This window comes from Pygocentrus nattereri, chromosome 20 (assembly GCF_015220715.1).
Source record: "Pygocentrus nattereri isolate fPygNat1 chromosome 20, fPygNat1.pri, whole genome shotgun sequence".
NCBI lineage: Eukaryota > Metazoa > Chordata > Actinopteri > Characiformes > Serrasalmidae > Pygocentrus > Pygocentrus nattereri.
In genome coordinates, this window is record NC_051230.1 from 2,674,824 (window position 1) to 2,691,053 (window position 16,230).

At 38.8% G+C, this 16,230-nt stretch overlaps 1 protein-coding gene across 1 annotated transcript in view; it reads left to right on the top strand.

Moving 5' to 3' along the window:
- LOC119261861 overlaps nucleotides 1-8,847 on the top strand; it is a 17,109-nt gene extending 8,262 nt beyond the window's left edge. Inside the window, exon 2 of the mRNA XM_037531868.1 lies at nucleotides 8,620-8,847. Within this exon, the coding sequence (XP_037387765.1) occupies nucleotides 8,620-8,847 (228 nt within the window). The remainder of the gene's footprint in view (nucleotides 1-8,619) is intronic.
- Nucleotides 8,848-16,230: the final 7,383 nt, after the last annotated feature.

Consider the following 16,230-nt stretch of genomic DNA (forward strand, 5'->3'; position numbering starts at 1 on the left):
GCACCTATAGTAATACACATGTAATAGTACATTTATACAACTGTTATAATACAGTGGAAATATTAATTGACGTCACATCTGTTCGAGGTTGGTTCTCTCTCGCTCTGTCTGTCTCACACACACACACACACACACACACACACACACACACACACACACACACACACACACACACACACTCACTTCTTTTGCTCTGCTGCACTCGTTCGCGCCCTCCCTCCGACTTTTTCCCTTTAAAACAAATTCCTTTCCAATTTAGTGCCTTCCATTAACATGTGTTTGAGTGCGCGGTGTTGATTTACTGCCGGAATCAAATACATATCGCCAGCCGAGTGAGACATGCAACCTTTCATTTTCACGCCGTCGCCTCTGAAATTCGACATGCTACATTAAGAAGAAAAATGGCTGCTGGGGAACGGCTTCAGACGACATTTCGCTTTCATTTTACATTCATTACCGCGCGCCGTCGCTCCACAGATGTGCTAGTGGGGCGCGCGGGTGTGAGTGCTTCTGACACACACTCATATACTCACACTCATATACTCTCTCTCTCTCTCTCTCTCTCTCTCTCTCTCTCTCTCTCCACCTCTCGCAGAGAACTGACCACTTCATTTCATCACACTCCTGTTCACGTTTCTTTATTTGTTTATTTATTTGTTTGTTTGTTTTACCAAACGCTGTTTCTCACATTAGAGTCGCACTCCCACTGGGAGGCTCACTTACTGACAAGCCCATTTTCCTCTTCAACCTGTGTGTTCCCGTGACACGCCCCCTGCTGGACAAAGGCAGCTGACCTGCACGCTTGAAAAGACGGTTCTTCAAGCGCTCTTTACTGACAAATACGCTTATAAAGAACACTTTGCATGTGCTTTACATGGTCAGACTGATGGAGAATGTGCTATCAATGGTTCTGTGTAGCGCTAAAAAGGGTTATTAAAACGTGGCGCTGCGCGTTACAGTGATGTTATCACGGGAAAGGTGTCCTAAAAACTTCCTTCCTTGGGATAAAATTGCACAGAGACTCTTATTCAGCGCTAATCCCATGGCGCCCTCTTCTCACGCTGGGGCTGAGTCTCAAACGGCTCCCTGCTCCCTACCTAGTGCACTACATAGGAGTTTAAATGCTGGATCCTGCAGCCCAACAGAGCAGAACACAGCTAAGAAGCAGTGATTTGGGTCTCAGACACGTCCACACTCGATACATGATGCACGGTTTGGCTGGAGAGGCTGGAACTTCTAAACTTTCATAGCTAGAACGCTGTTTAGGGAGTACGGAGCCGTTTGGGACTCAGCCTGGGTTTGATGCGACGTCTGACTGAAACACGAACATTTGAAGTGTGAAAGTCGATCAGTGACATTTTTAGACGTTTCTACTGCAGTTTTACAGTAAATCACACCGTCAGGGCTTTAATTCAGGCCTGTGATGTTAATGATGGAGCTGTTTAGGCTGTTGGCTCTTTTATCCTGTTAGCCAGATGACCAGCCTGGTTCTAGATAAGAACATAAGTCTTCAGCCCCTCAGTTTAAACAGAACCGGGTTCTAACTCCATCAGTTCACTCGGTGCTCCATGTGAGCAGCATTAGAGTCAAAGATTATTCATTAACAGCACAAAGGGGTTTTCCTGAGGTGGCGCAGTGACAGAGTTCAGTTGCTGTGAGGCGGTCAGTGTGTGAACACCAATCAGGCAGAACGTTCTGACCACCTCCTTGTTTCTACGCTCACTGTCCACTTTATCAGCTCCACTTACTGTATAGCTGCACGCTGTAGTTCTACAGTTACAGACTGTAGTCCATCTGTTTCTCTGATACTCTGTTACCCTGTTCTTCAGTGGTCAGGACCCCCATGGACCCTCACAGAGCAGGTATTGTTTGGGTAGTGGGTCATTCTCAGCACTGATGTGGTGGTGGTGTGTTAGTGTGTGTTGTGCTGGTCTGAGTGGATCAGACACAGCAGTGCTGCTGGAGTGTTTAAACACCTCAGTGTCGCTGCTGGACTGAGAATAGTCCACCAACCAAAATATCCAGCCAACAGCGTCCTGTGGGCGGCATCCTGTGGGCGGCGTCCTGTGGGCAGCGTCCTGTGTCCACTGATGAAGGACTAGAGGATGACCAGCACAAACTGTGCAGCAGCAGATGAGCTGTCGTCTCTGACTTTACATCTACAAGATGGACAGACAAGGTAGGAGTGTCTATGTCCTAGAGTGGACAGTGAGTGGACACAGTGTTTAAAAACTCCAGATGCACTGCTGTGTCTGATCCACTCGCACTAGCACAGCACACACTAACACACCACCACCACAACAGTGTGTGTATATGGAGTATTTTACCATAGCTTCAGACATGGCTCAGCCAATCGGATGTCTGGACTGGATTTACGGCCCATAAGAAGCTCAGTTTTCACGTTGGATGTGAGAGAAATGGGAAAAGAAATGTGAACCAAATTATTATGACCGTCTCCAAAACAGCAAGGCTTGTGCTGGGCTCCCGGTCAGCAGTGGTGACTACCTACTGACACTGGACCAAGGAGGGACTGACCGGTCGGGGTGCGCATGCTGGCCCCAGTCCACCATCAAAAGCGCCTACAGTGGCCACGCGAGCGTCAGAACTGGACCTCGGAGTGAAGCGTACATAAATAGAAACTCTGATGTCTGGTCTGTTTGTAGCCGCTGACTTTGTAATGATGTTCACATGAATGAACAGCTGCGCGTGGAAACGGAGGAGATTCAGCTTCACTGACTCTACAGCTCCGAAACGCTATTACACACGGTCTGCACCTCGCTGACTCACTGCCTCTGTCTCTCTGTCTCTGTGTCTCTCTCTCTCTCTGTCTCTCTCTCTCTCTGTCTCTCTCTCTCTCTCTGTCTCTCTCTCTCTCTCTCTCTCTCTCTCTCTCTCTCTCTCTCTCTCTCTCTCTGTCTCTCTCTCTCTCTCTGTCGCTCTCCCTGTCTCTCTCTGCCTCTGTCTCTCTCTGTCTCTCTCTCTCTGTCTCTCTCTCTCTGTTGCTCTCCCTGTCTCTCTCTGCCTCTGTCTCTCTCTGTCTCTCTCTCTCTCTGTCTCTCTCTGTCTCTCTCTCTCTCTCTCTCTCTCTCTCTCTGTCTCTCTCTGTCTCTCTCTCTCTCTCTCTCTCTCCTCTGTCTTGCTCTCTTTGTCTCTCTCTCTTTGGTGTCTCTGTCTTTCTTCCTAGTATTCTCTCTATCTTTCTCTATCCTCTGTCTCACTCTCTCCACTCTCTCTGTCTCTCTTCCTAATATTCTCTCTCTCTCTCTCTCTCTCTCTCTCTCTCTCTCTCTGTCTCTCTCTGTCTCTCTCTCTCTCTCTCTCTCTCCTCTGTCTTGCTCTCTTTGTCTCTCTCTCTTTGGTGTCTCTGTCTTTCTTCCTAGTATTCTCTCTATCTTTCTCTCTCCTCTGTCTCACTCTCTCCACTCTCTCTGTCTCTCTTCCTAATATTCTCTCTCTGGCTCTCTTTGCCCCCCCCTCACATTCTCTCTCTCTCTGACTTTATCATTTTCTCTCTGTCCTCTCCCTCTGTCTATGTATCTCTCCTTTATATTCTCTCTCTCTCTCTCTCTCTCTCTCTCTCTCTCTCTCTCTCTCTCTATTTTATGCCCCATTACCCTCTCTCTGCTCAGACCTGCAGACAGAATGCTCTATTCTCTCTGTCTGGCTGCGTCTCTGTGCTAAAGCGCTAAAGCGGAGTGGTGCAGGCCTATAGATGTAATGTGACGTCTGGTCATGAGCGGAGTGTTTCTGCGTCCGCCCGAATCAGCCGCTCACACGCTGTGATTTCTAGGCCAGCGGTGTTTTTCTTTTCCTGGACCGAGCGCTGATTTCTAACGTTACAGCCAGCCAGCAGCTTCAGCCGGGTCACTACCGACGTTAAAGGGCCCACATTTCCCTTCTGCTTTATTTCTGTCCCTGGGGTCAACTTTATGGTCAAGGTTTTTTAGGAGTTTGAAATAAGAATGTATATATACCCGCAAACACACAGCCATCTACCACTGCTCACGTGCACATGCTTATTCATGAGGATCTCTATGCAGGTATGACCGCGCTCACAGGTGTCGCCACACACTGGCCAACAGTAACAGGCCAGTATGCAGATGCATCTGAACGGGAACGGAAAAATGTCCGGTTCCATTGACTTACATTAAAAGTAAGGGATGTTTTTTTTCCTTCTCCTCTAAAGTTCTTCAAGTTCTCCATCAAGCTGATTAACCATTTAATCATGCAAAGGTCTTCATGTTTCTATATAGAACCAGTTCCTCTACTAAAGAACCCTTGAAGAACCGTCTTTTTAAAGAGTTTAGATACAAGGAGGTGAATAAATTGCACTTAATGGTCATTTTTGATTGGAAATTAAATAAATAAAGGATAAGCTTTGAGCTCCAGCGCTAAAGCTGAACAAGCAACCCTCACGTACCGAACACGTCCTGGATGACTGACTACATTTGGGATAAGGAGTGAATTTTGGAAGTGTGATTTTCTGTTGGACTTTCCCTTTAATTCCTCCCTCCCAGTGAGGTTGTGGCACAGTGTCAGACTTTGTGCTGAATTGTATGAATATTATAATCACACACAGCGCTGAGCTCAGGGGCTGGAGACGGATGAGGCTCTCCTCTGGGGACGGAATGCTGGACCAACGGCGGAGAAAAGATGGAAAAAAAACGGAACAAACGCTTTAATAAGACAAACGTCGCTTTAATCAGCCGAATCCTCCAGAACCGGAGGGACCGAGAGCTCCATCCAGAACCAGAGAGGAGCAGACAGCTACTCACACACACACACACACACACACTTACACTACACTCACACACACACACATGCTCACACACACACATATACACACACACTCTTACACTACACTCACACACACACACACACACTCTTACACTACACTTACACACACACACACATGCTCACACACACACATATACACACACTCTTTCACTACACTCACACACACACACACACATACATACATACACTCATACACACACACACACACACATGCTCACACATATACACACACACACTTACACTACACTCACACACACACACACACACACATACATGCATACACTCATACACACACACACACACACACACACATGCTCACACATATACACACACACTCTTACACTACACTCACACACACACACACACACATATACACACACACACTCTTACACTACACTCACACACACATACATACATACACTCATACACACACTCACACACACACACTCATACACACACTCACACACACACATACATACACTAATACACACATGCTCACACACACACACATATACACACACACACTCTTACACTACACTCACACACACATACATACATACACTCATACACACACTCACACACACACACTCATACACACACTCACACACACACATACATACACTAATACACACATGCTCACACACTCACACATATACACACACACTCTTACACTACACTCACACACACACACACATACACACACTTTCTCTCTCTCTCCCCCCTTTCCTTTCCTTCTTTCTCCCTTTACTGTTTTCTTCTTTCTTCTTGTCTCTTCTTCACACTTTCTTTCCCTCCTGTCTCTCAATTTCTCTCTCTCTCGTTCTCTTTCATCCTCTTTTCCATCTCTTTTGCTCTCTATTTATTTCTCTTCATATCTTTCACTCTACGGTTCTTTCTATTCTTTTTTCCCTATGTTTCTTTCTTTCTCTTTTTCTTTTTCTCTCTCCTCTTCACTCTGTCTCGTTTCACAATCCTTCTCTCCTTAACTTTCTCCTCTGTCTTCTCTCCCTCTCTTTCTTTCTCTTATGACTGATACCTGTAATATCTTTCCCGCCTCCACCCTGCTCAGCCGCTCGGCCGCCCAGCGCAGCGTGGAAATGACTTTTCCATCCTTTTAAATCTGCTTTTATTTTCTTGTTTTCAAAGTTTTCTGAAACAGTTTCAGTTTAACAGAAACACCCGGACGCCTGACCAGTCAGGCAATCGTCCAATCAGAGAATCGATCGCCTGTTTCAGAGAATTTCTCTGCTAATCTCCTGAGACTTTCACCCACACTCTCAAAAACATGGTTCTTCAAGAGTTAGACAACGGTTCCATATAAAACCACAAATGTTCAAAGAACCAGCAAGTGTTCTTCAGACTGGTGGACAGAGTGTGGCACCAAAAAGGGCTCTGTTATTATATATATACAAGCCTGACATCACAATTATAGCAGAACCCTTTCTGGTGCTATATGGAACCCTTTTGAAAAAGGTTCTGTACAGAACCACATAAAACACATTCTCCATCAATGTGAAGAATGATTTCTTCATGCAAAGAACCCTTTAAACATGCAAATTTAAGAATGCAAATGGTTCTTCAAGTGTTCATGTTTCTATATAGAACTTTGTCTTTACTAAAGAACCCTTGAAGAACCATCTTTTTAAAGAGGGCAGTCAATTCAAAATAAAATATATATCAGGACATTAAATCAGAAATCTGTTACTTGCTGTGTCTACATGCAAAGATTTTTGCCAATCCGATTGAACACATTCCGATACAGATTCAGCCTGAGGTGTTTATTCTCGCTCTGCTCAACAATCTGATGAAAATCTTCGTTTACGCGCTCGCTACAAGTAATGCGATTTAAAATGACACGCATGTGTGCAGAACCACTTGGAGTAAACGTTACCATGACAGCGAACATCACGTGAGGTACAGTCAGAGTGAGATGAGCAGCAGTGAGCAGTGATTGTGTTTTTAACTGCTTTAAAATGACGTCAGACTCAGGAAAACGTCCTTCACGTGTCCTCATTAAAGAAGGCAGAGAGGAAGACGTCGTGCTCTGAGACGCATAAGCTGGACGTCCGTCCCGCCGCCGTCTTTTAAAGATCAGAGCATGAACTTCGTCTCCTCTGCAGACCAGTTTCTGCTCCGCCGTGTTGAACGGTATAAACTCTCACTGTGACGCGACGCACATGCAGAACGGACGTAAACTTTCCGATAGGGAATGTAATCGGATACAGGCATTTACACGGATATTATTCTTCTATTTAATGGATTATTTACAGGATTACCCACCTCGACCAATCGGATAGAAACTGTATTCCGAATGGTCTCAATCAGACTAGACTATTCCGATTGAGGTGTTTAGATGGACGTATTCTATTCAGATTGAGCTATTAGTGGATTATTAATGGATTATTAGGCTATATGTAAATGTGGCTACTGTTACTGTACAGAAACTCTGCTGTAAGATGGGAGAAATAATATGCATGAATCTACAAATCAAATAAGGCACAGATTTCCATAAAACCCAGTGATGAATTTACACTTAGCCGCTGAATCAGAGCTGCAGTGACTGAGTTCTCAGCTCTTCACTGTTTTCTCTGCTGCTGGAGGAAAAATCAGAGCGTTTCTTATTGATAAACTCATAAATCGAGTCTTTACTGCTCTATAATAGCGCAGAGCTGCAGAGCCTTTACTTAGGATAATTAATCCAGACCTGATAGAGCCTCATAAAACCTGCACTGAGAGAGAGAGAGAGAGAGAGAGAGAGAGAGAAGGAAAGGAGTATACTGAGAAAAAGACTGAATAGTGAGTGAAGGAGAGAGAAAAGAGAAAAAAGAAAGCGATTGATAGACAGAGAAAGAGAAATAATAAGAGCGAGAAAAAAAACTAAGAAAGGAGAGACTAAGAGGAAAGAGAGAAAATGGAGATTGAAAAAAAGAAAGAGAGCTGGACAGAATGAAAGGTGGAGAATAGCAAGAGGGAAAAGAGGAAAAGGGAGAAATTGAAAGAGAGCAAAACACTGAAATAGTGAGAAGGAGAAAGAAAAGAGAATACAGAAAAAAGAAAGAGGGAGAGAATGAGAGAGAGAGAGGGAAAGAGAAAAGAAAGATGGAGAGAGAAAAACAGGGAAAGAGTAGAAAATGAAGGGAGGAGAACAGGGAGAAAGAGACAGAAGAAAGAAACAGAGGGAGAGTGAAAAAGCAGAGAAGGAAAGGAAGAGAAGTGGCACAAAACTTGGAGGTGGAGAGAAAAAACTAGAGAGAATGAGAAGAGGAGAACTGAGAAAAAGAGGGGAGAAAAGTGGAGGGAATGAAAGAAGCAGAAGGGAGAGAGGAAGAGAAGAGTGAAGAAAGATGGAGAAAGAAAAAAATGAGAGAAAGGGGAAAGAATGAAAGGAAAATGGTGAGAAAGAGCGACTGAGAAAGAGGAAAGAAAGAGAGGGAGAGAAAAAGTTGGAGAGAGAAAACCAGAGAGAGAAAGAGATGAGCAGAACAGTGGGAGAAGAGAAGAGAAAGAGAATGAAAGAAGGACAGAGAGAAAGGAAGGAGAATAAAAGAAGGACATTGAGAGAGAGAGAGAGGGAGAGAGAGAGAGAGAGACAGAGAGAGAGAGAATGAAAGTTGAGTGCAGCTGTGTGTCTAAGGGTCCTGCAGCTCTGCAGGTTGAAGTAAATGAGATGAAAATGGGAGCTGGTCGTGTGTGTGTGTGTGTGTGTGTGTGTGTGTGTGTGTGTGTGTGTGTGTGTGCGCGCACAGTGGGCTCCTATTGTGGTCGGTGCGCTCTGTGATTTGTGAGATTGTGTGAATTGTGTGCTTTCTGATGTGTTTACAGGTAAATTGCTCCATTTCGTTCTTCTTTATCAAACATAAAACATCGTTTACACCTGCGCGTCAGAGCGGAGGAGTAATCGCCCACCGAGCCGCCGCTCCGCCTCGTGTGGTGCTGAGACTGGAAGCCGGTGAGATTGAAGTAAAGCGTGGAGACGAGAGTGATCAGCGCCGCAACTGCGTTTCCTTCACCGGCGCAACCACCACGCCTGGAGAGGGTAGAGAAAATTGAGCGTGAAGTTACTGCAGAATGAGTTTAACTCACTCACTCACTCACTCACTCACTCACTCACTCACTCACTCACTCACTCACTCACTCCCTTATTAACTCACTCACTGACTCACTCACTCACTCACTCACTCACTCACTCACTCACTCCCTTATTAACTCACTCACTGACTCACTCACTCACTCACTCACTCACTCACTCACTCACTCACTCACTCACTCACTCATTCACTCACTCCCTTATTAACTCACTCACTCACTGACTCACTCACACACTCACTCACTCACTCACTCACTCCCTTATTAACTCACTCACTCACTCACTCTCTCACTCACTCCCTTATTAACTCACTCACTCACTCCCTTATTAACTCACTCACTCACACACTCACTCACTCACTCACTCCCTTATTAACTCACTCACTCACTCACTCTCTCACTCACTCCCTTATTAACTCACTCACTCACTCCCTTATTAACTCACTCACTCACTCACTCACTCACTCACTCACTCACTCCCTTATTAACTCACTCACTCACTCACTCTCTCACTCACTCCCTTATTAACTCACTCACTCACTCCCTTATTAACTCACTCACTCACTCACTCACTCACTCCCTCCCTTCTTAACTCACTCACTCATTCATACATACATACACAGTTACTGCAGAACAAGTTTAGAGAAGCGTTTATATCACCTCTTACCACATAAATACATATTAAAAAGCATACATACTAACTCACATACAAACTCACTAAAATATTCACTCACATACAAACTCAGTAAAATACTCACTCACATACAAACTCAGTAAAATACTCACTCACATACAAACTCAGTAAAACACTCACTCACATACAAACTCACTAAAATACTCACTCACATACAAACTCACTAAAATACTCACTCACATACAAACTCACTAAAATATTCACTCACATACAAACTCACTAAAATATTCACTTATATACAAACTCACTAAAATATTCACTCACATACAAACTCACTAAAATACTCACTCACATACAAACTCACTAAAATATTCACTTATATACAAACTCACTAAAATATTCACTCACATACAAACTCACTAAAATACTCACTCACATACAAACTCACTAAAATATTCACTCACATACAAACTCACTAAAATACTCATTCACATACAAACTCACTAAAATACTCACTCACATACAAACTCACTAAAATATTCACTCACATACAAACTCACTAAAATATTCACTCACATACAAACTCACTAAAATACTCACTCACATACAAACTCACTAAAATACTCACTCACATACAAACTCACTAAAATACTCATTCACATACAAACTCACTAAAATACTCACTCACATACAAACTCACTAAAATATTCACTCACATACAAACTCAGTAAAATACTCACTCACATACAAACTCACTAAAATATTCACTCACATACAAACTCAGTAAAATACTCACTCACATACAAACTCACTAAAATACTCACTCACATACAAACTCACTAAAATACTCACTCACATACAAACTCACTAAAATATTCACTCACATACAAACTCACTAAAATATTCACTTATATACAAACTCACTAAAATATTCACTCACATACAAACTCACTAAAATACTCACTCACATACAAACTCACTAAAATATTCACTCACATACAAACTCACTAAAAATACTCACTCACATACAAACTCACTAAAATACTCATTCACATACAAACTCACTAAAATAATGACTCACATACAAACTCACTAAAATACTCACTCACATACAAACTCAGTAAAATATTCACTCACATACAAACTCATTAAAATATTCACTCACATACAAACTCAGTAAAATACTCACTCACATACAAACTCACTAAAATATTCACTCACATACAAACTCACTAAAATATTCACTCACATACAAACTCACTAAATACTCACTTATATACAAACTCACTAAAATATTCACTCACATACAAACTCACTAAAATACTCACTCTCATACAAACTCACTAAAATATTCACTCACATACAAACTCACTAAAATACTCACTCACATACAAACTCACTAAAATACTCACTCACATACAAACTCACTAAAATATTCACTCACATACAAACTCACTAAAATATTCACTTATATACAAACTCACTAAAATATTCACTCACATACAAACTCACTAAAATACTCACTCACATACAAACTCACTAAAATATTCACTCACATACAAACTCACTAAAATACTCACTCACATACAAACTCACTAAAATATTCACTCACATACAAACTCACTAAAATATTCACTTATATACAAACTCACTAAAATATTCACTCACATAAAAACTCACTAAAATACTCACTCACATACAAACTCACTAAAATATTCACTCACATACAAACTCACTAAAATATTCACTCACATACAAACTCACTAAAATATTCACTCACATACAAACTGACTAAAATATTCACTCACATACATACTCACTAAAATATTCACTCACATACAAACTCACTAAAATACTCACTCACATACAAACTCACTAAATACTCACTCACATACAAACTCACTAAAATATTCACTCACATACAAACTCACTAAAATATTCACTCACTTACAAACTCACTAAAATACTCACTCACATACAAACTCACTAAAATACTCACTCACATACAAACTCACTAAAATAATGACTCACATACAACTCACTAAAATATTCACTCACATACAAACTCACTAAAATATTCACTCACATACAAACTCACTAAAATATTCACTCACATACAAACTGACTAAAATATTCACTCACATAAATATACTCACTAAAATATTCACTCACATACAAACTCACTAAAATATTCACTCACATACAAACTCACTAAAATATTCACTCACATACAAACTCACTAAAATATTCACTTATATACAAACTCACTAAAATATTCACTCACATACAAACTCACTAAAATATTCACTCACATACAAACTCACTAAAATATTCACTCACATACAAACTCACTAAAATACTCACTCACATACAAACTCACTAAAATATTCACTCACATACAAACTCACTAAAATGTTCACTTATATACACAAACTCACTAAAATATTCACTCACATACAAACTCACTAAAATACTCACTCACATACAAACTCACTAAAATATTCACTCACATACAAACTCACTAAAATATTCACTCACATACAAACTCACTAAAATATTCACTCACATACATACTCACTAAAATATTCACTCACATACAAACTCACATACAAACTCACTAAAATATTCACTCACATAACAAACTCACATAAAATATTCACTCATCATTACAAACTCCACTAAAATACTTCCACTCACATACAAACTCACTAAATACTCACTCACATACAAACTCACTAAAAATATTCACTCACATACCCAACTCATAAAATATTCAACTTACATACCAACTCACTAAAATATCACTCACATACAAACTGTACTAAAATAATCAAGCACATAAATAACGCACTAAAATATTCATCACATACAAATCTCACTAAAAATACTCACTCACATACAAACTCACTAAATATTCACTCACATTACAACTCACTAAATAATTCACTCTCCATACAACTCATAAAATATTCACTCACATACAAAACTCCTAAAAGACTCACTCAATACAAATCACTAAAATACTCACTCACATACAAACTCACTTAAAATATTCACTCACATACAAACTCACTATAAATACTTCACTCACATATCAACTCACTAAAAATACTCACTCACATACAAACTCACTAAAAATTCACTCACATACAAACGCACATAAATATTCAATCACGAAGTACAAACGGCACTGGAAAATAGGCAATCACAATACAATACTCACTAAAATATTCACGTCACATACAAACGTCACTAAAAGATGCACTCACATACAAACTTCACTAAAAGACTGCACTCACTTACAAACACTAAAATTACTCACTCACATACAAACATCAATAAAATACTCACTCACATACAAACTCACCTAAAATATTCACTTACATACAAACTCACTAAAATATTCACTCACATACATACTCACTGACAAATATTCACTCACATACAACCTCATAAAATATGTCACTCACATACAAACTCACAATAATACTCACTCACGTACAAACTCACTAAATATTCACTCACATACAAACTCACTATTTATACACTCCGATATTCACTCACATACAAACTCACTAAAATACTCCACTCACATACAAACTCACTAAAATACTTCACTCACATACAAACTACTTCTAAAGATAACTCACCTCACATACAAACTCACTAAATACTTCACTCACATACAAACTTCACTAAAATAATTCATCACATACAAACTCACTAAAAATAACTCACTCACATACAAACTTCACTAAAAAGTTCACTCACATACAAACTCACTACAAATACTTATCACTTATAATAACAAACTCACTAAAATAGTCACTCACATACAAACTCACTAAAATACTTCACTCACATAACAAACTCACTAAAATACTCACTCACAGACAGAACTCACTAAAATACTCACTCACATACAAGACTCACGTAAAATAATTCACTTCATCAAATACAAACTCACTAAAGTATTCACTCATATACAACTCACTAAATATTCCCGATCACTCAAACTCACTAAAGACTCACTCACAATCATACGTGTGTACTAAAAGATTCACTCACATACAAACTCACTAAATACTCACTCACATACAAACTCACTAAAATATTCACTCACATACAAACTCACTAAAATATTCACTCACAATACAATACGCACTAAAATATTCACTCACATACAAACTCACTAAAATACTCACTCAATACAAACTCACTAAAATACTCACTCACATACAAACTCACTAAAATATTCACTCACATACAAACTCACTAAAATATTCACTTATATACAAACTCACTAAAATACTCACTCACATACAAACTCACTAAAATATTCACTCACATACAAACTGACTAAAATATTCACTCACATAAATATACTCACTAAAATACTCACTCACATACAAACTCACTAAAATATTCACTCAACATACAAACTCACTAAAATATTCCACTCACATACAAACTCATAAAATACTCACTCACATACAAACTCACTAAAATACGTCACTCACATACAAACTCACTAAAATATGACTCACATACAAACTCACTAAATATCACTCACATACAAACTGCACTTAAAATACTCACTCACATACAACTCACTAAAATACTCACTCACATACAAACTCACGTAAAATATCACTCACATACAAACTCACTAAAATACTCACTCACATACAAACTCACTAAAATACTCACTCACATACAAACTCACTAAAATATTCACTCACATACAACTCACTAAAATATTCACTCACTTACAAACTCACTAAAATACTCACTCACATACAAACTCCTAAAATACTCACTCACATACAAACTCACTAAAATAATGACTCACATACAAACTCACTAAAATATTCACTCACATACAACTCACTAAAATATTCACTCACATACAAACTCACTAAAATATTCACTCACATACAAACTGACTAAAATATTCACTCACATACAAACTCACTAAATACTCACTCACATACAAACTCACTAAAATATCACTCACATACAAACTCACTAAAATATTCACTCACATACAACTCACTAAAATATTCACTTATATACAAACTCACTAAAATATCACTCACATACAAACTCACTAAAATTCACTCACATACAAACTCACTAAAATATTCACTCACATACAAACTCACTAAAATACTCACTCACATACAAACTCACTAAAATATTCACTCACATACAAACTCACTAAAATGTTCACTTATATACAAACTCACTAAAATATTCACTCACATACAAACTCACTAAAATACTCACTCACATACAAACTCACTAAAATATTCACTCACATACAAACTCACTAAAATATTCACTCACATACAAACTCACTAAAATATTCACTCACATACATACTCACTAAAATATTCACTCACATACAAACTCACTAAAATACTCACTCACATACAAACTCACTAAAATACTCACTCACATACAAACTCACTAAAATATTCACTCACATACAAACTCACATACAAACTCACTAAAATATTCACTCACATACATACTCACTAAATACTCACTCATACAACTCACTAAAATACTCACTCACATACAAACTCACTAAAATATTCACTTATATACAACTCACTAAATATTCACTCACATACAAAACTCACTAAAATACTCACTCACATACAAACTCACTAAAATATTCACTCACATACAAACTCACTAAAATACTCACTCACATACAACTCACTAAAATATTCACTCACATACAAACTCACTAAAATATTCACTTATATACAAACTCACTAAAATATTCACTCACATACAAACTCACTAAAATACTCACTCACATACAAACTCACTAAAATATTCACTCACATACAAACTCACTAAAATATTCACTCACATACAAACTGACTAAAATATTCACTCACATAAATATACTCACTAAAATATTCACTCACATACAAACTCACTAAAATATTCACTCACATACAAACTCACTAAAATATTCACTCACTTACAAACTCACTAAAATACTCACTCACATACAAACTCACTAAAATATTCACTCACATACAAACTCACTAAAATATTCACTCACATACAAACTCACTAAAATATTCACTCACATACATACTCACTAAAATATTCACTCACATACAAACTCACTAAATACTCACTCACATACAAACTCACTAAAATACTCACTCACATACAACTCACTAAAATTTCACTCACATACAAACTCACTAAATTTCACTCACATACAAACTCACTAAATACTCACTCACATACAAACTCACTAAAATACTCACTCACATACAACTCACTAAAATATTCACTCACATACAAACTCACTAAAATATTCCTCACTACCACTCACTAAAATACTCACTCACATACAAACTCACTAAAATATTCACTCACATACAAACTCACTAAAATAATCACTCACATACAACTCACTAATATTCACTCACATACAAACTCACTAAAATACTCACTCATATACAAACTCACTAAAATATTCACTCACATACAAACTCACTAAAATACTCACTCACATACAAACTCACTAAAATATTCACTCACATACAAACTCACTAAAATATTCACTCACATACAAACTCACTAAAATATTCACTCACATACAAACTGACTAAAATATTCACTCACATAAATATACTCACTAAAATATTCACTCACATACAACTCACTAAAATATCACT